The sequence below is a fragment of the Carassius gibelio genome, chromosome B3 (assembly GCF_023724105.1).
Source record: "Carassius gibelio isolate Cgi1373 ecotype wild population from Czech Republic chromosome B3, carGib1.2-hapl.c, whole genome shotgun sequence".
NCBI classification, from domain to species: domain Eukaryota; kingdom Metazoa; phylum Chordata; class Actinopteri; order Cypriniformes; family Cyprinidae; genus Carassius; species Carassius gibelio.
In genome coordinates, this window is record NC_068398.1 from 24291201 (window position 1) to 24317253 (window position 26053).

Genomic DNA, 26053 nt, shown 5'->3' on the forward strand with positions numbered 1-26053 from the left:
CTGTTTAACTGCTCCCCCAAGTGGATATTAAATTATGTTGTGGGATAATTAAATATATTCTTAATAAACTACAAACATAAAATTATATACTTTTATTTTGTTCTCACATTCTTTCTTGTAAGTCCTCCCTCACAGTGGCACAGTTGAATGAGAGGCTCATTATGCAGGCCTTTGTCTTCTCAGGTGTAAATCACAATGATATTCATGATAGTTGACGCCTACTCGCATATGACTTTTACCAACAAAAAGTGTCTTAGAAAATTTAAATCAATATATTGTTTTCTGTGAATGAGTAAACAAGATGATTTTCACATAATTTAGAAAGAAAAATTCTAGGCTACAAGCTCCAGTTCTCAACTTTTCCGGCAACCAATTTTATGTATGTTTTATTGCCTTATTCAAGTGACTTAACATTTTTAGTTTTTCACTAACCATGCATAACATTTTTTTTCTCAAAAATACAATCATGTACATGCATGCATTTCACATATTATTATAGCCCAGTTTGTGCTGATTACAGTGATATTAGACTTTACCCATTTAGATATTTATAAGAAACTGAAAAAAGCACAAATATCAGGGCATGACAAAACTTCTCCAGGCCCCAAAAATACCCTTAGACTCCAGAGGGCCAGCAGCCAGAAGAGAGGGGGCGGAGTCTGGGATCCACAGGTAGAAGTATATCATACAGGATGCAAAAAAAGGGAGGAGATAAAGAAACAGTACACAGGTCTGGAAAAGAATGAAAACAATACAGGGATGATTTTTATTAAAAAAAAATACACAGTTTGCACTTATTGTGCGCTAAATAGTATTCAATCGGTATTACAACGCTTTCATAGAAAAAGAAAGAAAGAAAATCACACAGGATATGAGTGTAATTCTAAGCTAGAAAAATCCTTTTGTGGCTAAATGTGGATCTAAATGAGTAAACTGGGTGTGATAGAAGTGCACAAATAAGCCCAAAAGAGCCGATCACAGGTGTCTGTGTTTGTGCGCAGGTGTGTGTGTGTGTGTGTGTTTGCTGAGATTACCGTGTTGTCTACGGTCATAAGCATTTGTTTCCAGGATGTCCATCTCTGTCTTCTGGCCTAAACAGTCTCACACACAGCCTTCTCAGATGTGGGCCACCTATTCCACAGCTGGGAGATCTGTAATGCCTCTGTAATGCCAATGTTTTTCACTGGCTGGGGTAGGTCTGGACTTTGGACCATTATGAGTGATGTGTTATCTGTCAGATTGTTCTGTCATAAACAACGTACACCCCTCACTCCCTCTCCCTGTTTTGGGCCTGTCTCTCTCTCCGTCTATGTTTACTCTGCATTATGGCCTATTACCCCGTAGTGACATCATTGCCTAAAGTAAAGGTTTGATGATTGAGACACAAGTTCAGAGAGATAAACTTGATGGGTTTTTTTTTATGTTTTTTTTTTACATTTTTTTATTAATGCTATAAAATTACCTTGGGTTTTTTTACGCTTTATTGGCTTTTTTGATGTACATGTAGGTGTCAGTAAGGATAGACAACACATAACATTTTAATAAATATAATCTTTATTTTTTACATTAATCTAATAATTACTATAATACTTATCCGTTCTAAATCTTATTGATCACTAGCTTCTCAGTTGTTAGTGGTTTGAAAGCCAGCATGGTTGGAAAATCTGTTGCATTTTCTCATTTAAAGTATACTGTAACATTTTTGTCATACATTTGTTAATAAGTTTGATGTGAGACCTGTATGTATTTAGATTTTTGTAACTTGAAATAAGCTAATGTAAACGTAAAAAAAAGTATTTAAACTTGATGCACTAAAATAACTAAAACTAAAATAAAATTAAAACATTAAAATAATAACAATAGACATATATTTTAGAATAAAAATTATTTTACAAATGATAAAAACATTAAAATTACAGAACTAATTAACAAAAATAAAATAAAATGATAATGCAGAATATAAAAATTAAAATGAATCAAACTCATAATAAAATTAATACTATAGTCCCCATAAAGCTAGCTTCCAAACTCATAGACCTCGGACTGAATTCTTCACTCTGCGACTGGATCCTTGATTTCCTCACCGGCAGACCTCAAGTGGTGAAACTAGGCCAGCACACCTCCAGCTCCATCAATAATAAATCCAGGCAAAGACTGTACCATCTGCGACAGCTGAGGAAATTCAGGGTCTCACCAGCAATCCTGAAAACTTTCTATTCTGGGGCTATAGAAAGCGTATTGACTTTGCAAAAATCATCAAAGACTCCACCCACCCCAGTAATCATATTTTCACTTTGCTGCCATCTGGTAAGCGCTTCCGTAGCCTGATGACAAAAACTGAGAGACTCAGGAGGAGTTTCTTCCCCCAGGCCATCAGGCTCTTAAACTCTAAACCAGCCTCTTAACATCCTCATGCCTCCACTTAATGTTCACTTTATCATTTTCACTTTATTCACTACCTCACATTGACACACTGACAGTGTCAACCTGTTTTGCACATTTGCTTCTTGTACATTCCTGGGTATCTTAATATTTAAGACTACAGTAAAATGCATATATGCACATTGTACATCCCTGTACATCTTAATATTTAAGACTACAGTTTACACTCATGCACATTATTTTGCGTTCTATATTTAATTCTACAATATACATTTTTTATATTTTATTCATATATTCATTGTTTACTTTTATTTCATTCTTACATAGCTTTATTTATGTATATTTTCATCTGTGTTGTTTTCTTTAATAATTGCACTGTCCCATGGAGCGGACCTGACCCACATTTCACTGCTGGTTATATATGCTATGTATAATTTTGTATGTGACGAATAAAAATCTTGAATCTTGAATCTTGAAATTTAATAGTATCTTAAAGACACTAAAGCAACTTAAATAAAATATCCTGTTTCAAGATCACTGTTTTCATCATCAACAATATTATAGTGCTCCTTTAAAATATCCAAAGCCAATGGATTCACACCGAGTCTAATCATTAACAATCCTGGACAACATGCACTTTAACCTGCTCTGTCCCACTGCCTCTCAAGTTCACACAGCGAAGAGAGAGTTCGACGGACATCGGGAAGAAAGAGAGGGTGATAAATAGAGAAAAGGTGAGGAATTGGCAGGTAAGTGAAGGTTGTGAGGACAGATTGTATCGGTGAGATCACTGTGTTTGAGATAAAGGACAGTAGTTGACATAGAGGTGGAGAGAAAATGAAAAAGAGGAGGAGCCAAAGATTGAATCAAGAGCATGTGTGGGGCAATGGAAAGACAAATCTAGTGCATGCTGGTTTGATGTTCTAGAGTTTACAGAATTACAGTTGTTATTGTGTAGATGTGGATAATAATAATACTACTAATAATAAGCTCTCTTGATCTACTTTAGCAGACCAACCAGTGAGAAATCAGCTGGATCCCTTATCTCACTAGATATGACTGACAGAGCCTTAAAGGTTGGAATTGTGGGATATGGACATTTAGGTGAGTTCTCCAATGAACACTTCTGTTTCAAGAGTCACAACTTTCTCTACTTTGATTAAATTTGCACTCAGAGTCTACAAAATAAGAACGTCCCATAACCATTACTAAAATAGTAGTAAAAATAATACTATTCTTATTTTTCTCAAGGAATGAGCACAGAAGAACCACGCATGGTTGCCTAGGAAGTATAAGAGAATTTTAAAATGTGTTTTCAAGGCCTCATAGAAGTTCATTAATTATTAAAAGCCATACAAATGTCTGCAGTATTTAGTGACTAGTTTTACATGTGATCTGCACTTTCATATTTCAGCTGATAGATATTGCTCATGTGTTCATTTAAAGCCATAGTATGTCCCATATGTGAATGTCTACTGAGCCTGTTCTTTCTTTTAAACTGACAGATCCGTCTCAATTTGATTGATTTGAAAAAGCATGGAAATTCATTGATCAAGAAGAGCAGAAGAGCTGTAATCACTCTTATGTTCAGTATCAGTTCATGTTCTTCCAGACCATGAAGCTTGTATGTAATCTTTTCTCTTTTTCTCAGGCCAGTTTCTTGTTGAGAAGATCCAAAAGGAAGGGGCCGAGGCAGGACTGCAGTTAGCATTTGTTTGGAACCGAAATGCAGACAAATTTAGAGATTCATTGCCAAAAGAGCTGATTCTACATGACCTCTCAGATTTCACCCGCAGGTAAATGTTGTATTTGTAGATATAAAGTTTGCATACACTTGTTGAATATTTGTTTGAATGGAAGAACGGAGCGTGTTACTGTGTCACTTACAGGTGTTTTATGTGTGTGTGGTGTTTCAGAGACACAGATGTAATAGTGGAGGTGTGCCATCCAATGATAGTTAAAGAGTTTGGGGTCAGATTTCTGTCACATGCTCACTTCCTGGTAACTTAAGTCCATCCTTTAGATTTTCACCTGAAATCCTGTCTGCCATTGTTTATTTCATAGTAAATTGTTAAAATTGTTAAAACTTATGTTTATTTCATAGTAAATTGTTAAAACTGTCTCTAATCGTGTTTTTCCCTTCCTCAGGTGGGCAGCCCTTCTGCCCTATCAGACCCCCAGCTCGAGCAAGATCTTCGCACTGCTGCGAAACAACATGGGAAAACACTTTATGTGCCCAGTGGTGCATTATGGGGTGGCCAAGATATTCAAAAAATGAATGACAGTGGAACTTTACGGGTAAGACAATTACTTTTGGATACAAGGAATTCAAGCACGGTTCAAAATTAAATCTAACTGTCCATAAAAAAAATTATCTCCAAGAGGTGGTCTGCCTGAAGAAAAAAATACTGAATATTATCCAAAACTAAAGTTCAACGAGTTTCATTGTCCCTGCCACATGAAAATATATGAAAGTAAATTACAAATGTCTCTCTTCTAGGCTCTCTCTGTCCGAATGTCTAAACATCCCTCTTGCTTTCGGCTGACTGGTGGTCTGCTCTCTGATTGGAGGGAGGGAGAAGGGAGGCGGGTCTTGTACCACGGCTCAGTAGCAGAGCTCTGCCCCATCGCCCCAAATAATGTGAACACTATGGCAGCTGCAGCCATAGCCGCATCAAAGCTGGGCTTCAGTGGGGTTACTGGAGAAATCGTTTCAGACACTGCGTGAGTCGCAAAGTGGACCTAAAAAAATCTGACATTAACACTCAAAACCTTTCCTTTACACAGAAAACTGACTTCATACATAGATTAGGCCACTTTTAAAGTTAGGATGATATTAAACCATTAATCTTTCCATATATTATTCATTCATGCATGTTTGTATTTTTCATTTTTTATTCGAGCTCATCTCTCTTTGCCCTTCTCTCCAGATTATCAGACTACCATATTGTGGAGGTTGAGGTAACTGGTCCAGATGGGTTCACAGTGAAAACAGTGAGACAAAACCCCGCCAAACTGGGAGCTGTAACAGGAAATGCCACATACAACTCCTTCTGGAGCAGCTTACTGGGTATGTATAAGAAAGACAGATGGAGTAAACTGATGCAGTGCATGATCTTAAACCCAAGTATGCACCTCAGCCAAATCTGGATTTACAGAGAGAATGCAGGCATAAAAAGACATCTTTTGGAACGGTCCTCTTTGCTTTCTGTTCTGCTCATATTTAACAGAATATGCAAAATGGTACATTAATACACGGTTACATATTTTTCTGTCTTATCTGAATTTCTGTTTGTCTTTTTTCAGTCTGCAAGGGTCATGGAGGGAGGGTATATCTCTGTTGATAACAGTGGACTGCTGCAGAAAGTCTACAAATGAACCGAAGAAAAACACACGATGAGGCACATGATGAATTAATAAAACAAGTGTAATAGTAATAATGTCGTAGACTTTAATTTCAGTTTTACAGCTGTGATAGACATGACAAACTCTAACAGTGCTGGTTTATACTTGTGTATTACAGTAACAATGATGTTCCAGTGTATTAGTTTGGCTGGTTTGCTTTAGCTACATCAATTGCTTGTCATTTAATTTACACTGTTTTTTTAAAAAATAACCCTTGAAAATTGCTGGTTAGTCACCATATTTGTGAGAGTACATAATACTGTGAAGGGAAATCTGCCCGTGAGTAAAGAACTGTAAGAATGTTTTCATAACAGTACATTTATGCAATCCAAAGTCTTTTAAAAAGATGTTTCGATTTCTTGCTTTTATGAAACACACAAAGAAAAAGTTTAGCACAGTGAAAATGAAGAATTACTGACTGTCAAAACATGATTTAAAGGCAACGGCTTAAATTTAGGTCTGTCCTTTATATAAAGATACTGTAGGACTTTAGAAGACCTAAAGTGTCAGTTTTGAAGACTATTTGTATGATATCCGTATCAGAATGTTTTTGACCATGAGCACCCACTGTGTTATTTTCGTATATATATATACACATGAACGTTCTTCAAAACCTTTTCTTTTGTGTTCCATGGAATAAAGTCACACAGCTCTTTTAAAGAGTACATAAATAATTATTTTTTTCTTAAACTATTATTTTAAAGAGTTTCTAATAAAGGTCTACTTAAAGTGCCCCTATTTTGGTTAATGAAAGGTTCATATTTTTGTTTTGGGAGTCCCCAACCACAGGTTGACATGCATGCAAGGTCAAAAGACGCATATTATAAGACAATAAAAGTATTTATTTGTAACTTATTTGCTCAAATATTCCCAAACGATTCATATTTCCAAACCCCTCCTTTGCATGAAGGTAATCTGCAATGATTGGTCGATTGGTCTCATTTTCATTTCATCATGAGCCTGTAATGCCTGATAAGCAGCGTTTGTGAGCGCAGTGCTGCTTTGTGTACAGTGTCACCGGGGAAAACGCTATTTTTACTGCTTCAAAAGAGCATCTAGTGGCAAAAAATGAATTAGCATTTTCATTCAGACAAACGTGAAAAGACCAACAAGTGTGCAGCTTTATGCTAATGTTTCATGTTGACATCTACACTAAACGGCTTGGGATTAGTTTTAAAAACGACTCGTTTCAATGATTCAGAGTCGACTCTTTCTTATGAGAGACAATAACTTTATATACGGAGCACTTTCAGATTTAAAACTTTGCAGGATGTTTTCATTCACTCAGAGCTGCTACACACTGCATGAAAGGTCATTTTCAAAAATCCATAATAGGGGCTCTTTAAAAAGATTGTTGTAACGTTTATTTTGATCATTTCACATTTATTTGTATTTTCGTTTAACTGAACGTCAGTGGCAAACAGCTAGATGAGAATTTGGTATGAATCCATATGAATTGTCATATGCATAGCTCTAGCTACTATTTAATATTTTGCCCTCTGTTGTTGTTTTTTTTTCCTAGGCTTCCTATGAAAGACACCAGAGAAATCTTTCAACAGAAAGTCTTAATCACATATGGCTCACCAAATACTTAAATATCTTATTTATTTCTCTTCAGAATACCAACATGCAGACAGACATACTGTTTGCAGGCTTTACTTTCACTTTTATGGGATTGTTAATGCGTATGTATGTGTGTGTGTGTGTGTGTGTGTGTGTGTCACAGTGTATGTAAGTGCCTTATAGTATAAGCTACAGAGTGTGTAGGGTATGCATGTATGGGTGTGTTTTAGTTTTTCTCAGGAAGATCAACTGTCTGATTCTTGTTCCGGTTCGGCATGATTAAAGGTTGGCGGATGTTGACCCGATCTTTCTCTGCCTCCAGATCTTCATCATATGGTTCCTCTTCTTCCTCAGCCTCACTGTGATGAGGAGACGAGTGAAGCGAGTGGGCGGGAGACGGGGGCACTGAGGCGGGCCGTGGGTAACGGAAGCCTGTGGCCTGAATGATGTAAATGAAAGAATAAATGTCAACAAATATTTACGTCTAGTTTTTAGACAGCTGTCCAGAGCAGTCGGAGGTTCTCTTTTTTGACAGATTTTTTTTTTTTTTAAAGCTTGGCATTAGTAAATATAAACATATTAAAATTAGCATGGAAATAAGACTTTATTAATTTAAATGTGATTAGATATCAAATTTACAAAATCTCATATCCAGGGTTTTCAAGGGAAAAATACATTGAGGAGATGAACTAAAACAAAGAATCTTGATTTAGAACTATTTTAGCTTATGGTAATGGTTGAGTTGTCTTATTTTAGATTAAGTCATGCTGAATCTAGTGGGCATCACTGGTCTAGATCATTTAACTTCACACTTTTATTACAATAAAAAATACATTTCAAACTATTTAAAATTTCAGTCTTCTTCATTTTAACTTACCGAAGTAGGTTCTTGAGGCTCATAGATGAATGTGTCCGGGAAAGCTTTCGCTAAAGCCATATGACGGGCAGATACGTAATACTAAGAATCAGAAATATGATATATTAGTTCATGAACAATAACCTCAACAACCTGTTAGTTTTGATACAGGAAGTTAACTGGACACAGCTTGTTCTTTGGTGGTCAGAAAAGCATTTCACTGTGTGTTTTGTGTGTGTGTGTGTGTGTGTGGTATCTGACCCTGCCCAAATATCTCCAATCTAGCAGGTCACTGAGGCGCTCTGTTCGGTTCCTCTGAATGATCCTCTTCCTGCGGCTCTGCTGACAGAACTGAAACAGGAAAGACGTCAGCTGATTGCAGGACTCATCCACCCCACGGTACCGCCGATCCAGAATATAGATACCTGAAAAATGTACATTACACAATGAAACTAAATAAAGCGGATTCAAACTAAAAAAAAGAGAAAATCTTGTAACTGCTGTTCATTATTTCCAGTGTATATGTACAACTCTCACCATAAGCTGACGGGTCAGCAATGTGCTCCTCCATGAAACAGCCAAACCCAGACAGGTTAGTGGAGACCGACGGGATACCCATCACTGTACACTCAGCTAAAAAAAAAAATAAAGATGTGCGCATTGTGTTGAGTGGATGTTTTTAATACAGAGCTCACAAACTATCATTCAAAAGTTTGGGGTCAGTAAGTCCGTTTTACATTTTTGAAAAGAAGTCTCTTTATGCTCACCAAGGCTGCATTTATTTTATTTTAAAATACAGCAATATGTAAAATTATATCTTTTTAAAATATCAAATGATCATTCAGAAATTATTCTAACGTGCTGATTTGGTGCTCAAGAATTTTGGTGTTCATTTCTTATTCTCAATGTCAAAACTATAGAACAAAAGTGATGCATTTGCTCTCACTTTGATAAATATAACACATCTATTCTGAAAAAAAAAGAAAATTATTGTAACTAAATATAACAAACTATATAATTTCTTGTTTGTATACCATTTTTTTTACCACATTACTGACCAAACTTATATATACACACACACATATATATACATATATATACACACACACACACATGTGTGTGTGTGTGCGTGTATGTGTATATATATATATATATATATATATATATATATATATATATATATATATATATATATATACACACACACACACACACACACACACATATATATAGATATATACATACACACATACGGGGAGTGTGGGTAGTTTTACCTGGTGTGTATCCCCAGGGCTCATAGTAGGATGGAAATACTCCAAGATGGCAGCCTCTCACAAACTCCTCGTAGTCCATCGGCAGGAGAGGAGAAGTGGAGGAGAGAAACTCTGGATGGAAGACCACCTAGCAGAAGAATATGAGGCATTAGAGGTGCTTTAAGTATTAATAACTGTGAAAACATCCATTATAGTGTATGGTTTGTGTGTGTATGCCTTGACTCTGTCCTGAGCGGTGTTAAAGAGGCCGATACGGCGGATGCAGTTGAGGATGGGGTCACTGCTGTCCTCCAGCATGTTGTGACTGCAGACGGGGGGCAGGCACTGGCGCTGGGTGGCGAAGATGGCACGTTTCATCATGGTGAAGTCCTCTTTATCTAACATCTTAGACACATCAGGCAGCTTCCCTCTAACATCGAGAAAGAGAGCACTGTCTGTCACTCCTCAGAAGAGATGACCAAATACAGTTGAAACACAAAAACCAACTCACACTAAAAGTGATTCGTAGAGTTTCTTCCCAAAGCGCTCCTTCACAGTATGAGCAGTGTCCCTGACAATACGACAAAGATGCAATGTCACAACATCATTCATTCACTGCTTCAACAGTCCCTGAGACAAAGCTACAATTTGGAGGGAAAATTTCAATCAGGTGACATTAGGACTACTGTTTATTAAACAAAAAGAAATAAATATAAATGAATTAATGAATGAATAAACGAATAAGATTCCTTTCTACATCATCACACATCCAGTGTTGTAACTATTAAGTAAAATAAATAAATAAATGAATATATGAAAAATAACTAATTCACATATCCATCATTCACTGCAGAATGGCTAAAGAAAACAGGGAGTTGTGTTAGGATGCTCTAGGCCAGTGTTGTTATTGTTAATTTAACCTAAAACAAAAAAAAAAGATCAAAAATAGTTTTTATTCGTTTAATATAAAAAAATATATATATATATCCTGAAAATATCTATTAGAGGAGACACTTAAACTTAAAAACCTGGCAACTAACTGAAAATAAGTTGACAAAAAAAAAAAAAAGTTCTAAAATTACTAAATTACTAAAAACAAACTAATATAAATTCAAGCACAAAACTTCACCTAATATTAAAATAAATAATAAAAGCCAATTCAAAATATGAATCAATACTTTAACAGTACATAATTAACTGTAAAATAAATCTGCTTTCAACACAACCTGATTGAACTTGGTTGTTTATATTTAGCAAGTAGGCGGAGCTAAACCGTGTCATTCAGGTTAGCAGTCCTCACAGTGCAGTTTTCATGGTTACCAGAGCTGTTTCCGTACGGCTTGGCCCTTCAGGGTCTCCACGTTGAAGTTGTTGGTACGAGCAGGCATGATGAAGAATGCTATTACGGTCACGTTGCTGTGATTCACCTGGACATACAAGAATCTTTTTTCAAATCAACATTGAATTTAAACTTTCATCCTTACAACATTTTGTGATCATATTGTGACTTATCGAATGCAGATACATCCTAAAACACAAATACTGACCCTCAGCAGGTAATTAAGTCTGGCCAATGCCTCAAGAAATATATCGGCTCCTTTATTTGAGAATTCATAGCGTCCAGCAATGAAGAGAAACACTGTCTTGTCAAGGTTAAAATCTAAATGCCTGCACAAAGACGAGAAGAGGAATTTGGGATCAGTAAGATTTTCAATCTTTTTAAAGAAGTCTCTTTTGCTCATCAATGCTGCATTCATTTCATTAAAAATAGAGAAAAGAAAAAAAAACAATTATACTGTGGAATACTAATACAATATAAAATAACAGTTTTACTTTAAATATGTGACCCTGGCCCACAAAACCAGTCTTAACTTTTCAAAATTGAGATTTAAACATCATCTGAGTTATAATTATTAAAAAAGCTGGAATCTGAGGGTGTATATATATTTACGGTAGGAAATATTTTCACGGAACATGATCTTTACTTAATATCCTAATGATTTTTGGCATAAAAGAAAAATGTATAATTTTAACCCATACAATGGTTTTTTGGGTATTGCTGCAAATATACCCCAGCAACTGTTTTTGTGGTCCAGGGTCACATATAATTTTTTATTCCTGTAATGCAAAGCTGTATTTTCAGCATCATTAGTCCAGTCGTCAGTGTCACATGATCCTTCAGAAATCATTCTATATGCTGATTATAATCACTGTTGGAAATCGGTGATACTTTTTTTAGGATTCTTTGATGAATAAAAAGTTGAAAAGAACAGCATTTATTCAAAATAGGAATCCTTCGTTACAATATATACCACCGTTCAACAGTCTGGGGTAAGTACTTTTTTTTTTTTTTTTAAGTAACTAATATTTTTATTCAGCATGGATGTGATAGTAAAAACTTATATTGTTAGAAAATATATACATTTCAAATAAATGCTGTTTTTCTTTCTTTTCTTTTTTTTACTTTTTACTTAAAAAAAGAAGAAGTATCACAGGTTCCAAAAAAATATTAAGCAGCACAACAGTGTTCAATGCTGATATTAACGGAGCATCAAATCAACATATCAGAATGATTTCTGAAGGATCATGTGACACTTAAGACTGGAGTAATGGCTGATGAAAATTCAGCTTTTAATCACAGGAATAAATTCAAATTTAAAATAGAGAATTGCTATTTATACATTTTTTATAATACTACACAATATTTTTTTCTGTTTATTTGATTAAACAAATGAAGCCCTGATGAGCAGAAGAGACTATTAAAACTCTTATCCAAAACGTTTGAACAGCAGGGAGTGTTTTGCAGATGGACACATGAATAGGATTGCATGAGGATTGTCTTTTGAGCTCTGACCCGTAGAAATGGCCTCTGACAAACTCCTGGATGCGCGCTTTACTCTGAGCGTGGAGGTTCTGGAACTCGTGCATGGCTGAGAACTTCTTCACGTTCAGGCCGTTCGGAGTCACAATATCTGACAGAGAAAGATGGACGTGGGTATCTTTAGCAAACAGACCAAATACAAAAGCAGCAGCTTCCTGGCAGAAGTCCAGTTCTGAACCAAATCAGGAAGCAAGTAATAATGAAAATAAGCCTGTATTAATGACAGTATTTTGTTGCCATTAGGATGTAGAGAAAACAGTAGAAGCAGGAACTTAAATCACCTGGTTTCCGCTTCAGTAAGTGCTCGGCCTCGACGGCGGTGATCTGAGAGACGGTGGTGAAGACGTGTGCACAGCGCACCGCTGCGCGCTCCAGACAGTACCGGTGATAGATCTGCCTGTCACCTGCCTCTTTATCCAAATTAAACTACGCATGGAGAAATAACCACAGACACTTCAGGAAGCTTTCTTGAAATTAACTCCATGAACTCTATCTGTTTATCCAATTACAGCATCATCTGGGTGTCAAACCAAAATGTGGTTAAAAAAAAAACAGTGAAAGTTTTCTAAAGAAATCTGATTCTATCTGGCGAGGAGGTGTGGGTTAATATACATCATATATGTACAAAAACACATTCTCTCACACAAACCTGAGCAAGGTTGTTGTAGAAGTCAACATTCCCGGCACACAGGTATCGGCCAAGCAGTGTGGCATGTGTGGTGAAGATGGTGGCTACAGGTAACTGACGCTGCCTGCATAAGACGAGCCCCAAACCTGCCAGCCACTCGTGAAAATGAGCTACGATGTGAGGAGGTTCGTCACACTGAGCTGCAAACTGAAATGTATTCAAACATATGCTAATTATAATTAATAAGATTCCACAACTTTCTGTGTATGTGTGTGTGTGTGTGTGGGGGGGGGGGGGCATGCATTTAATATTTACTATTGAATAACTACAACTTTTTATCCCCCATTGAGCTTTGTTGGAAAAATAACATGCACATTTACACATCCCATGTTGCCATTGTTAACTAAAATTAAAACTCTTAAAAAGTTGTTATAAATTAAAATAAAGCTGAGATAAAGCCTAATATAAATTTTAGATGAAAATCGTAAAATGAAATAAATCATTTAATTACTACAACTAAAAATAAATCAAAGCTTAATAGAAATATATAAAACAACAAAAGGACAAAACAAACTACAATTGATTTTTTTTAAACTGAAAATACAAAAACAAAAGGCATTTCAAAATATTACAACAGTACATACATAATACTAAAACAAAACTGCACACCTCTCCCAGTAGCCATGCGGTGAGGAAGCCAAAGAGAATGGCGTCGTTAGCCTCTCTATCGAACCAGGGCACACCAATACTGCAATTCTCCCAGAGTTCAGCCTTCCAGCGGTCCAGAGACCAGGCCGTGAAGCCCACATCTAGCAGAATCACATATGGAGAGCCTTCAATCAGCCATCGACCAAAATATACCTAGAGAAGAAAGCAGAGGAAGGAAGGAAATTAGAAGCTTTTTCACTGCTAGAGATTTAACATGATACCATTCAACAGAAATACCATTCTGAAAACTGAGGTTGCACATATTGACACGATCTTCATACAGTTTCACCTAAATTTTTCAATGATCACAATTCAAACTACTGAGAATGCAACTCCTGGTTTGTTAGTCTGAAGACACCACAGTGTATCAACTACAGATGAAGCCACTTGGACAAGCTAGCAAACATTTTCAGTTAATACTTTCTAAGAAAAACCTGGCTGTGTGGCTTTGATTTTTACAAACTCGTTTCTGTTCATGTTGACCACAAAGTGACTGCATATATATACACACACACATATATATACATACTGCAATAACTCGGGCACCAATTTACACAGCATCTCTCAGGGGAAATTTCCTCAAAGAACTGAAATAGATCTCAGTGTGCCTGTTGGACACTGACATAGCCTTTAAAGCAGACACACACACACACACACACAGACACACACTAGAGACATGTGATACAAACACTCTCCATAATGAAGGTTTAGGGTTTCACTGTGGATAAGAGCAGATTAAAATCAGGCTGTGTGGTGTGTGTGTGTGTGTGTGTGTGGATAAACGAGAGGTGAACAAACCTACAGCTAGAAACTGTCTTTCTTTTTCAATATTCATTGAAGTGTGTGAATGTGTATACCTTGCACCCACTGCTGTTCATTTTATCAATGGTTCTCCTGAGTGCCGCATTGCAGGGTTCGATCAGCTCCACTTGCGTCCTGACACTGGACTCCATATACGGGCCCACCAGAAAGTAGTTCTCACCCCATTCCTCGCAGGTCAGACGTGCCTTGGTCTGGATCACTGTGTAAATGCCACCAACTGCCACAAAATGAGAGTGATTAGTTAACCTTTAAAAGATGTTTAGGTCCAGGAAAGAGAAGGCCACCCAGGCCTTTGAACTCGACCTTCCTGACCTTTATCTAATCTAGCTGTCATGAATATATAATATTCACAGAGTGCAGCAAATACCAACACCAGAGTCACATGACTAATGCACCCCAGAGTATGTGGATACCATATCGGTGAATGCTTGGCGGTTGAGTCATGTGGAGTATAGGTTTTTGTGTTGTGACAACAACAACAGTGTCTAGTTTCTCCTTTCCAAAACTGCAGATGATTGTAGACTATGTTCAACTTAACTCTCATGAAGTCAAAATAATTAGGATTAATAATACATTGTTTTTATCATGTTTTTTTAATACATTTTATTGTTGGTTAATACTTACATTACAGGTGCATCTCAGTAAATTAGAATGTCGTGGAAAAGTTTATTTCAATAATTCAACTCAAATTGTGAAACTTCAATGTACACAGACTGAAGTAGTTTCAGTCTTAGGTTCTTTTAATTGTGATGATTTTGGCTCACATTTAACAAAAAAAAATTAATATCTCAACAAATTAGAACACTTCATAAGACCAATAAAAAAAGAATTTTAGCGAATTGTTGGCCTTCTGGAAAGTATGTTCATTTACTGTACATGTACTCAATACTTGGTCGGGGCTCCTTTTGCTTTAATTACTGCCTTGATTTGGCGTGGCATGAAGGTGATCAATTTGTGGCACTGCTGAGGTAGTATGGAAGTCCAGGTTTCTTTGACAGTGGCCATCAGCTCATCTGCATTTTTTGCAGATGAGCTGAAGGGCTATGTGAGTGGGCTATGAGCTTCTTCACCCTTCCTCTAAACTCTAGGACCTTGGTTTTCAAATAAAATACAAAACTTGCTCTCATCTGAAAAGAGGACTTTGGACCACTGGGCAACAGTCCAGCTCTTCTCCTTCGCCCCAGGTAAGACGCCTCTGATGTTGTCTGTGGCTCAGCAAATTCCTCGACACGTCTGTGTGTGGTGGCTCTTGATGCCTTGACCCAAGCCTCAGTCCATTCCAAGAGAAGGCGAGCGTGAACAGGAGCAAATTTTGGTAAGTATTTTGATTAATTATCTCCCTTGACTTCATGCCTCCACGTCCCCCTGATTGCCTCATAGACAGTAAAAGATTGTCTGCAAGCTTCTCCTCCTGTCCATACGGTAATTTCTCTGTGCGACAGAGAGTCGCAGGTTATGACGCAATCATTAGCCTATCTTTTACAAAAAACTGCCTCTATGGGACCATAAAGTAAGATACAAGGTAATTGAGCCTTTTATACGTTTTCGTGTTTCTTTAGAAATAATTAATGGACAAATGGAGTCTTTAAACGCCTCAGATTTAAAGTTATTCGCTGTCAAAGTGACGCCAAAATGAATTCAATAAAATATGAAACCCTGCCCCCCGTGTATAAGTCTGCAAACCGCCATAAAGCAAGAAGACGACGACGCCTCAGGAGGACACTAGTGGTGGAACTGTTGATTCTTTCAAGAGATTAGTTAATTTTCAGTCCATTCAGTCGCACCTGAGAAGAAGTCACATCAGTCCAAAAATTCGTCATGACGAGGAAAAAACATATAAGTCGCACTGGACTATAAGTCTTATTTATTTAGACCCAAGAACCAGGAGAAAAATTACCGTCTACAGCCGCGAGAGGGCACTCTATGTTCTCAGTGTAGGCTACAGAAGCACTGAGCAGCATAGAGCTCCCTCTCGCGGCTGGAGACAGTAATGTTTTCTCTCGGTTCATGTCAAATTAGTTTTGATAAATAAGTCGCTCCTGACTACAAGTCGCAGGACCAGCCAAGCTATGAAAAAAAATACGGTAGTTCACTGATTCATTCAGTGACCATTTCGTCATATTACACAAATATGCCAGCAAGTGGCGAAAAAGAGTGTCTTATGTGTTATGTCTTACCCGAAGTCAACGAACATATTTACTTGTTACAAAAACTGATTTGGCTTTATTAAAATGTGAGCATAATCACATTAAATAGTCTAAATAAGTTGTTCATATGAACAAAGCAGCAGGTTTTCTTGCATAATTAACATTTTAATTGTTTGGTCAGACAGTTCATATATATATATATATATATATATATATTATATTCACATTAATAAATCGGGGATTAAACGTGGAGTTATGTTCTGTACGCTAAATATGAAAACAAGCGTACCTATAACTGCGCTTTGCATCTGCTGATTGTTGATAAAGATTTACATGCTAAATGGCCGACTGACCCTGTATACTCTCATTCATTTCATTCACGAACGAGATGTACCAGTTCCTTTAACTCATTCACGAACAAGAAGATCTCTCAATCTCGTTCAGACTCAAACAAAACTCATTCAGTGAAGGGCGTATTCGTTCACTATATTCCACAATCACATGCTCCGTTACATCTCATACTAGAAGACTATTGGCTTGAGGATGATTAATTCTTTGACAGGATGAAACGGTTCACACAGAGCTACCCGGTGCACTGATATTCACATGCGCTGCTAATAGCGCCAAGCCACTGTGGAGGGAGGAATTTCAGTGAATGAGAAATATAAATCAGTGGATTACATGAACGAGAACGATTCGTTCACCTAAAAGATTCGTTCAAAAAGAATGATTCGTTCACGAATGAAACATAACAAGAGGACACTCTCAGGAGAGTTATAACAGGTCGGACATTGCTTGAATCATTGTCTGTGATCACACCCATAAGTCTCCGAAGAGAGTTTTTGAAACCAAAAGTGGGCAGAGCGGGCCGTTACCATCTTAGCAGCGCATCACCATGCATCACTTGGGTGTGATCAAAAATAGGCAAAAAGGCGGGAGCTGGTTGCTGAAACCACACCTACCTAACACAATGGCGGTGACAGCAGTGGCAATCCACCTGTCACTCTAGTGGCCATTCCCTTAATTATGCAGAACTTTAAGGCTTAATATAATTGAAACGGATGAGTTATAAAAAATAAAAATAAAAACTCACAGTTGTCATGAAGGGTAAAATCTGCTATATAGACCAAAATATTTTTTTTAACCAGGCTGTAAACATGTTTTTTTCCTGCTGTAAAGTTGGATTTTAACATGGGGAGTCTATGTGACTGACTCCCTTTAGCAGCCATCCTCAAGTGGCCAGTCGATGAATTGCAGTTTTAGTCACTTCCTTTTTGGCTTCACGCGAGTTAGGTTGCCGATCGCTTGAATCAGAGGTAAAAAAAAAAAACTATATAAATACTATTCAGTTTCTTGCACAGAATGATTGTTTTGTGTCTTCACACATCAATGTATCATCACGAGCCGCAGGGTTTAATTTGGTTTTGTTTATGTTTTTTGTTTTTGTTTCTTTGTATCTTTTAGCCGTGATTCCCATCTACTTCTATTATAAGAGTGATCGACTTCAACGGTTTGACTTAAAAATCTCTGTTTGTGTTCTTCTGAAGAAACAAAGTCACCTACCTCTTGGATGCCCCGGGGGTAAGCAGATAAACATAAAATGTTCATTTTTTGGGTGAACCATCCCTTTAAGCAACAGCACAACAGTTTTTAATATGGAGAATAATATTGCATGTTTCTTGAGCATCAAATCATCATATCAGAATGATTTCTGAAGGATCATGTGACACTGAAGACTGGCGTAATGATGCCGAAAATACAGCTGTCCCATCACATAATTAAATTGCATTTTAAAATAGAACTCGTTCATTGTTATGAACAGTTATGACATTCATTTCCCAATATTGAAACATTTAATGAAATAAATGCAGCCTCGATGAGCATTCTCGAAGAGACTTCTTTAAAAAACATTTTAAAAATCTTACAAACCCCAAACATGAATGTTAGTGTAGGTATCTTTGAACGTATGAGTGTAAATTTCTATGATGACACATTAGCAACGAAACCTCATTTCCAAGAAAAGGAACGTGCCTTTATTACACACCTTTATTAGCTACCTCCCATGCGATCTCAAACAGGACTGCATCCTCCCGATCGAACTCTTCGTCCCATTCCTCAAGGCCGGACAGGGAGGTGACCGACAAACTGCGTGCCAGTGGCATGCTGGTAATAAAATATAACAATGATATCAATCTCATTATCAAGTCTCATTTGTATTGAACTAATATGTAGGCCTAGCTTACATCCATCACAAAAGTGTGAACCTTACATGATGAACCACTGTCAAAAGCCATCTACATCAGTATATGACCTTCAAGCAAACACCTCACACACAAACACACTTCCTCATTCTCTCCTGACACAAAATTATTTCAAAAGAAATTAATCAAAGTGACTCATCTTCCAGTATTACTCATTGGCTCTTCCTTTCTCGGATTTATACACAAACACATTAGATAAAGCTTCTTTAGTACGATGACTAAGTGCATGTCTAAATCATATCATGGGTTTAGATGTCTACAAATACATTGTCCCTTTACTTCAAGTTTGGGAATTACCTTGTTTACATCACAAAATCATGTATTCATTCAACCATCACTTACACACCCTCCACTTACAACATACCTTGAGTAACAAGAGGCCTGTTTTACGAGAAAGACAAAGTGATTGAGAGACGAGGCTTGTAACGTTAGTCCCTATAAACCCAGAGAGGCTTCATGAATGACATAACGGTACGTAAAGGTCCTCCATGCAACACAAACTAACCTTCAAACAGTGCCTAGGTGAATTATTGAGCCCCTGGGTATTATTGTAGTGAGTTGTGAGTGTTAGTGAGCTGTCATTCATAATTGAGACGCAGTATATGATAGTGTATCTCCCGCTTGCTCTCTCATAGGCAGAAGCGCGTACGTGCGCGCCGACAGGAACAGTCAAACACAGAACGTCACAGACACCATAACAACAGAACAAGTAAAGCGTTTCCTGGACATAATAATAAAAATATATATACGGGTGTGCACACAATCAAAAAAGCTTTTCCTCTGTACGCTTGAGGAAGGACGAACTGGTCAGTCGAGCGCAAAAGTGGGTTTGACCACCCGGTTTGACCGAAGAGCACTGCGCTTGCCAGGAATCACGGGCTTTGCAAATGGACGATAACGTTTCTCTACGGGTTTTAAAACACACGGACACGTAATTTCAGACTGACACCACACAAAAGCAGTAGGTTACGCACTCACCCTGCGGTAGCGTCTCGTCCTCGCTCAGCGGCGCAAGCCTCACATCTGCTGGAGTCAATCAACAGGACTCGAGTAACCCCAGAGTGCAGTCTGGACGATGGGGCGGGGCGACACTTCGAGGCGGAGCGACACGTGTCGCCCCGCCCATATTTGTTTTCCCCGCCTTTGACATTTTCCTCCGAGCCAGCAGGGGGCAGTTTGCGTTGAAACAAACAGAACGGTGGCAACTACAGCAGCAGAGTAATAACGCTATTCCGTTGATTGCTTGAGGTGAGTAAAAGTGGTTGTGTAAATATCTTATAATATGAAATGCGATGTTCGATCATTTATTTATCCATGGTACGTTCAATTTGAATAATTATTGTTAATAATTGTTATAAATTGCTCATTTTATTGTTCTTTGTGGATTGTAACAGTACACTCTGTACATGGCTTTAGTTCATAGGTTCGATTTTACAGAGGTATGGCATCACATTTGTCAAGTTATTTGAACAGACATGCATGATTTTTGTGTGTATATTATTATTATTATTATTTTTCAGGATGACATGATCAGGAGGTGGTGGTGTTCTGTTCTCCTGGACAGCTTTACTCCGCAAATGTATGTAGCTGTTTGAATGTTGCTACATGAAACATTACTCTGTACTATATCTAGCAATATACCTACGTCTTGACATTTGTTCTTTTAGAGCTCAACCACTGAGGGGAGGAACTTCACCATTCACCATGTCTTCAGGCAGAGTCCAGCAAAGCAGGTTATTTGTGCACATACATTCATTAAGAACTAATAATTACATATGTGTGTACATGCAGAGGTATTTTAGTTATTACAGCTACATAGTTGTTCAGATGTGAAATTGGTATTATGTACAAGTACTATATTGGTCAGCACTGTGGATTATTTAATATATAGCTATCAGTTAACATCAGCATCAAAGACATTTAAAAACATTTCAGCTTAATTAATTTTCAGCGAGTTTTTAAAATAACTTCTGTTTGCGATCTAATGTGGATTTTATTCACCATATAAGACAGAAATATTTATAGTCAATGTAAAAGATCTTCATGTGGATCATGCATACAAATATATACAAATATCTCACTGGATTATTACAATTAATGGCAAAATGAATGTGTGGAAATGTAAACTAATATATCCTACTGACACACAACAGCAAAAGATATAAATAATTGTCTTAAAACATTTTTTTTTTCAATGTGAAAATACTAACATGCCTAATACTTCTGCACAGTACTGTGTATATTAACATTTTATTAGTGTTATTATAAAATAATGAGTATGCAGTTGTGACAACAATCTATAGTTTTTAATGAGAGTTTTAAAGCACGGTTGTCTGTATTCAGTGTTTATATAATGTTTAATAACTTTTATATACATGTATAAATAAACCTATGTATGTTTTTGATTCAACAGCTTCCACTGGAAATCCTCAGGGAAGTTATTTTGTCGGCGGGTGACTCTGCATATTTGACACTTTCTCTGGTTTGCAGATGGTTTAGGGATGTGCTCCGAAGTTTTTCAGAAAGCGGCAAAGTTTGCTTGGCTAGACCGTAAGATTTCCCCGTTTAATGCTCATTCTCCAATTGAATTTTGTAGTAGAAGGCTGTTAAACTTTTTTTGTATTATTATTATTATCTTTCATGTATTTTGTCTTTACACTATAAGTTGTGGCCAACTGGAAGAATTGTCCTCCTGTCTCCTGACCGGAACGAGTTCAGACGGATGTACAGCATCAGGGAATGCTTGCAGTGCAGAGCCCTTTTCAAGTTTAACCCACCAGGGTACAGAGAAGAGGCCGGCGTGGTGATCTTCTGGGCTTTTGTTTACACAGGATTTTGTTCCAAGGTTTTTTTTTTTTTTTTTTTTTTTTTTTTGCGGCATGAAACACATTTGTGTGTTAAATTCATTGAAGGGAAATAGAGAATGGACTGAGATCAACTGGTTTTGATGTATTAATTGATGTCATTTAAAGTTAAACTTTGCAGTGTATAATGTTTTAATAAAAAAGCTATGGAAAACACGTGCATGACAACAGGTTTCAGTCATTTACATCAGTCTATCATTCTTTAAGGTTTCTCATATTTGATGATAACATCATTTGCTATGCATTGCTCATAATGGATTCTTAATTTAGTTGTGACAGGATTGTGAGGATTAATGAGGTTTTCAGTAATGCAGTTCAGAAAACAAATAACAGAAAGTAACAAGTGTTTTTGGGCAAGTTCTTTAGAACCTGTATAGTTCCTTCCTTGCAAAAAGTAACCATGGATTTATTGTAGTAAAAATATTTGTTGGCATATTAATTACTGTGAGCTGTAATTATAAAAACACCATAGTTTTACTATAGTTACTGTAGCAGAACCATGGTAAATTTTCGTAGGGGCCAAGGGAATGTTCAGAATATTATTGGTGACGTTCAGAGACTGGTGACAATTTGTTACACACACACACACACACACACATATATATATATATATATATATATACACACACACACATATATATATATATATATATATAATTTGAATATATAAATCAAGGTACTCCATGACTATCTACATAACCATACTTCGCATAATATTGCCGTGTCATTTTCAAACCAGCGAGTAATGCCGAGGTAGCGTCTACACTACAGCCATTGAGGGAGTAGACCATTTATTTCTATTCTGTTCGTCGTAATCCAAAACTCTTTGTATTTATACGGGATGTTGTGGAAATGCAACAATAAATGCAAAAACACAACATTTATATTCACTTTTTAATTTATATTAAAAGTTTATTCATCTGAGTGTCTACTTCCGCATTCCAATCCTGCTAATAGCGTCATAATTCTCTATACCAATAAGCTGTAAAATCGTCACTCATCTGTACACCAATAAGCTCATCTTAATCATAAACCAATAACCGCTGAGGTGGGCGGGGCGACACGTGTCGCTCCGCCCCAACGTGTCGCCCCGCCCCATCGTCCAGACTGCACTCTGGGATACTTGTCAACAGGAGGATGAACTGACAGTGGGCGGGGCTCTTGCGCAAATTAGCCTTGTATTATAGGACTGTTTGGTTGTCCGTCAGGGTGACAGCTCGCACGCGACAGGGTATGTAATAACGTGTGGGCATGTCTTATCGGACGTCGACTCCTCCTCCTTGATCTCCCGGTTAACGAATGAGCAGCGTCTTCTCCTCACCCAAAAGAGATAGGCGTTTACCTGTATGAAGAATTTGATTGGATAAACAGAATATTGAGGAAAACATTGCATTGTCCGTTATTTTCCTCTTGCAGCTCGAAGGGAAATTAAGCCGCTGGCTTTTGCGGTTTTGCGCATTTTACAATAGCGGCACACCCTCAGAAACTAACTACTTCCTTAATCAGTATAACCACATACTATGTATGCATGTACAGTACATATATTACAGATTTTTAAGTTAGGTCTCGATGAAGATTAATTTTATATATGTGTTTATAGACGTGTGATTCTAGACCATAAATACAGTCATTAGGGTCTTTGTTTATAGAGATTTATACATCATTATTATATAATTTATTCCATTGATGTATATGGATTGTTGGGATATAGGACAATATTTTGACACTTCTAAATCAACGAGAAGGGTATAACTGCAGACTGAAGATCTCCAAATAGGGGCGGGAACTCCAAAACTGGGTGGGAGCTCCAAAATAGGGCGTGGCTTCCTCCCATTGAGAGACGGGTGCATGAGACACATGCACAATTTTTCCCCCAATCCACTTGAGTGCAAACTCCGCCCCACAGCTGATTCTGAAGTTTTTATTGTTGTGTCAGCTGAAGTGTTTCCTACACTATGCATAAAAAAATGCTTACCCCTAAACCTACCCCACACCTTGCCTTAACCATTGAAATTGACTGAATGGCGGGATTGGTAAAGTTGCAGTTCAGGAGATAAACAGTTTATAAGATTATGCAATATGAGACTCACCGGACAATGGCACCTTTTTAGTTACACCAAGCATCACCCTCCTCGCCTGTGAATTTCGTGCCCCTAGACGGCCCTGTTGCTTGGAATAACACGATAGAGTAAAATCTTTCCCATAGGCTCCTGAGTGATTCCCGGTTACATCATGAAGCAGAGGTTAAAACTTGGGTCCGAACACCACTGGCCTTGAGCCTTGGGCTCTGCTCTCATGGAGAACATTTATTTATAGCATATTTTATTTTAGATGAACTAGAAACAATGTTTAACTTATAAAGTTTTATTTTTAAATGTAAGTCAGTAACAATTGGCTAAAGCCACAGCCAATTGTGAAAGTCTTTGTGAAAGGAGACTCCATCCCATTTTGGAGGTTCTGCCCAATTTTTAAGTTCATGCCACATTTTGGAGAGCTCCGGTCTGCAGTTATACCTTCTTGAAATCAGCTACTGGAAGTATGTTTTGCTACCTTGGAGGTTAGACATATAAAGAGTAATGCCCTGCCTCCTACATCAGTCCATCCTTCATTTGCAAGTGGGTTCATCCAAGAAGGTGGAAAGACAGCTAAAGCCCATATACCATCGTACATCAGCCAGTTTGCAGGGGCTTGGGATTGGAAGTTGGAGGCAGATCTGAACCAAGGCTCTGCTTCCCTTCAAAAATCACAATAACAAACCTCAGACCAGTCCTTGTGCTCTGGTCCTTCTTAATCCACATTGTATACATCATAGAATTTACCGTTCCTTGGGAGGCTGCTGTAGAGGAGGCATTTGAGCGCAAAAGACTTAAGTACACCGAACTGGCAGCTGAGGCTGAGCAAGGCGGATGGAAAGCCAAGTTTTGCCCAGTGGAAATCAGCTGCAGAGGGTTTGGTGGGCAAGTCAACCATCAGGCTGCTTAAGGAATTGGGAGTGCAAGGCCAAACGCTACGTCAAACCATCAAAGCCCTCGCAGGTGCAGCGGAAGCAGCAAGTCGATGGCTATGGGTGAAAAGGAGAGAATCATCAAAGTCACTAATAACACTTGTAAGGGTGAAAGCAGAGGGGACACAAGCTGGGATGCCAGGTGCTGCCGATGAGCCCTCTGGAGATGTCGTGGGCTTATTATTGAAACACCAGAGAAGGAGGGTGCCCACCTGTTGACCCCAATGAAGCTTAAAACCCACATCCCCTTTCTAATCTCACTCTATCAGACTGGCAGCCATTACAGCAAGGAAACCAATCAGAGGGATACATCATTACCACTCATACCTCAGGTTTCATTTAGTCCTAAACATAATTGAAATTAAGTATTTGCTATTGACTGTTCAAATGCAGAGTTTTGCACGTTGTGTGTGTGTGTGTGTGTGAGAGAGAGAGAGAGAGAGAGAGAGAGAGAGACAGAGAAAATGTGTAATGCAAACACATACAAGCTTCATCACTGTGTCTGTGACCTGACTCTGTTCCCCTTCTGGGCTTGAACCGATGGTCTTTACATTTACTTTGAAAGATAAAGCTAGTGATTATAGAGAGGGGCGTAACATTTGCAACAAGTGCTTGCAGTGTTCGGCCAATCACAATGCACTGGGTCAACTGGCCAATCAGAGCAGATTACGCTTGTTGGAAGGAGGGACTTTGTAGAAAACCACACACGTTTGAGAAAGGCGGGGCATATAGGACCTACAATAATGTATAGTATTTGAAAAATAAGCGAAGCATGTCAACATATTCTGTTACACCAAATACACCACATAATTATCATATGACCCATTAAATAAAAATTAAGACTTGTCCACACCCTGCTAAAATGCCTCATTTAAACATGCCCCCGTTACAATGTGAAAGATTTGAATTAAGATTTGCATAACACAGATATTCAGATGTGTGCAGCGCATTTTGCAGTTTCCTGTTCCTGGGAGAGAAGACTACAATGATGGCTGTTCTGACTTACAGTCTGTAAAGTTTTCACATTTAAAGGATTTGCCACCAAGTTTTGAGCAGTGTAGAATAGAGCTTGTTGTTTGTCATGCTAAATATATATAAATATTTTTAATGACTTCCATGGTATAAAAAAGAAGTAAATATTTGTAGTAATTATCATGTACGACATATTATTTATATATTATTTTTTATCAAATGGAATGTAATATTCAACCATTTCATAATCAGTTATGAAAGCATCATCAAGTATTCCAATAAATATCTAGATAAATATGGGAAAAAG

General features: G+C 37.6%; 2 protein-coding genes across 5 annotated transcripts; one reads left to right on the top strand and one right to left on the bottom strand.

Annotated features, from left to right (window-relative positions):
* Positions 1 to 2999: 2999 nt before the first annotated feature.
* Positions 3000 to 6447, top strand: aspdh (aspartate dehydrogenase domain containing). 4 transcript variants are annotated; one of them, XM_052551572.1, is made up of 8 exons: positions 3000 to 3131; positions 3392 to 3486; positions 4034 to 4178; positions 4299 to 4383; positions 4531 to 4680; positions 4883 to 5106; positions 5313 to 5452; positions 5689 to 6447. In XM_052551572.1, exons 2-8 carry the CDS (start codon positions 3438 to 3440, stop codon positions 5724 to 5726), a joined length of 831 nt encoding a protein of 276 aa, XP_052407532.1. In that variant the 5' UTR covers positions 3000 to 3131; positions 3392 to 3437; the 3' UTR covers positions 5727 to 6447. The 4 variants fall into 4 exon arrangements, with proteins under 4 accessions (XP_052407532.1, XP_052407533.1, XP_052407534.1 ...); XM_052551573.1 differs by having other exon boundaries at positions 3019 to 3116; XM_052551574.1 differs by having other exon boundaries at positions 3029 to 3131; positions 3395 to 3486.
* On the bottom strand, positions 5814 to 19976 carry gys1 (glycogen synthase 1 (muscle)). Its single transcript, XM_052551571.1, has 16 exons — positions 19885 to 19976; positions 18690 to 18808; positions 14534 to 14715; positions 13638 to 13829; positions 12990 to 13175; positions 12622 to 12766; positions 12314 to 12431; positions 11007 to 11127; positions 10780 to 10886; positions 9971 to 10030; positions 9697 to 9889; positions 9481 to 9607; positions 8744 to 8839; positions 8468 to 8631; positions 8228 to 8308; positions 5814 to 7789 (listed from the first exon to the last, which is right to left on the bottom strand). The coding sequence occupies exons 2-16, from the start codon at positions 18805 to 18807 to the stop codon at positions 7577 to 7579; spliced, it is 2103 nt and encodes a 700-aa protein (XP_052407531.1). The 5' UTR covers position 18808; positions 19885 to 19976; the 3' UTR covers positions 5814 to 7576.
* Between the last annotated feature and the right edge of the window lie 6077 nt (positions 19977 to 26053).

Bases quoted from the DNA above. Each gene is read 5' to 3' on its own strand.
- aspdh (XM_052551572.1), top strand. From the start codon at position 3,438: ATGACTGACAGAGCCTTAAAGGTTGGAATTGTGGGATATGGACATTTA. The intron at 5,107-5,312 runs GTGAGTCGCAAA...CCTTCTCTCCAG, and splicing joins GAAATCGTTTCAGACACTGC to ATTATCAGACTACCATATTG. The intron at 5,453-5,688 runs GTATGTATAAGA...GTCTTTTTTCAG, and splicing joins CTTCTGGAGCAGCTTACTGG to TCTGCAAGGGTCATGGAGGG.
- gys1 (XM_052551571.1), bottom strand. From the start codon at position 18,807: ATGCCACTGGCACGCAGTTTGTCGGTCACCTCCCTGTCCGGCCTTGAG. The intron at 12,767-12,989 runs GTTTGTGTGAGA...CTCCATGCGTAG, and splicing joins TCTACAACAACCTTGCTCAG to TTTAATTTGGATAAAGAGGC. The intron at 8,309-8,467 runs GTCAGATACCAC...TCTGATTCTTAG, and splicing joins ATTGGAGATATTTGGGCAGG to TATTACGTATCTGCCCGTCA.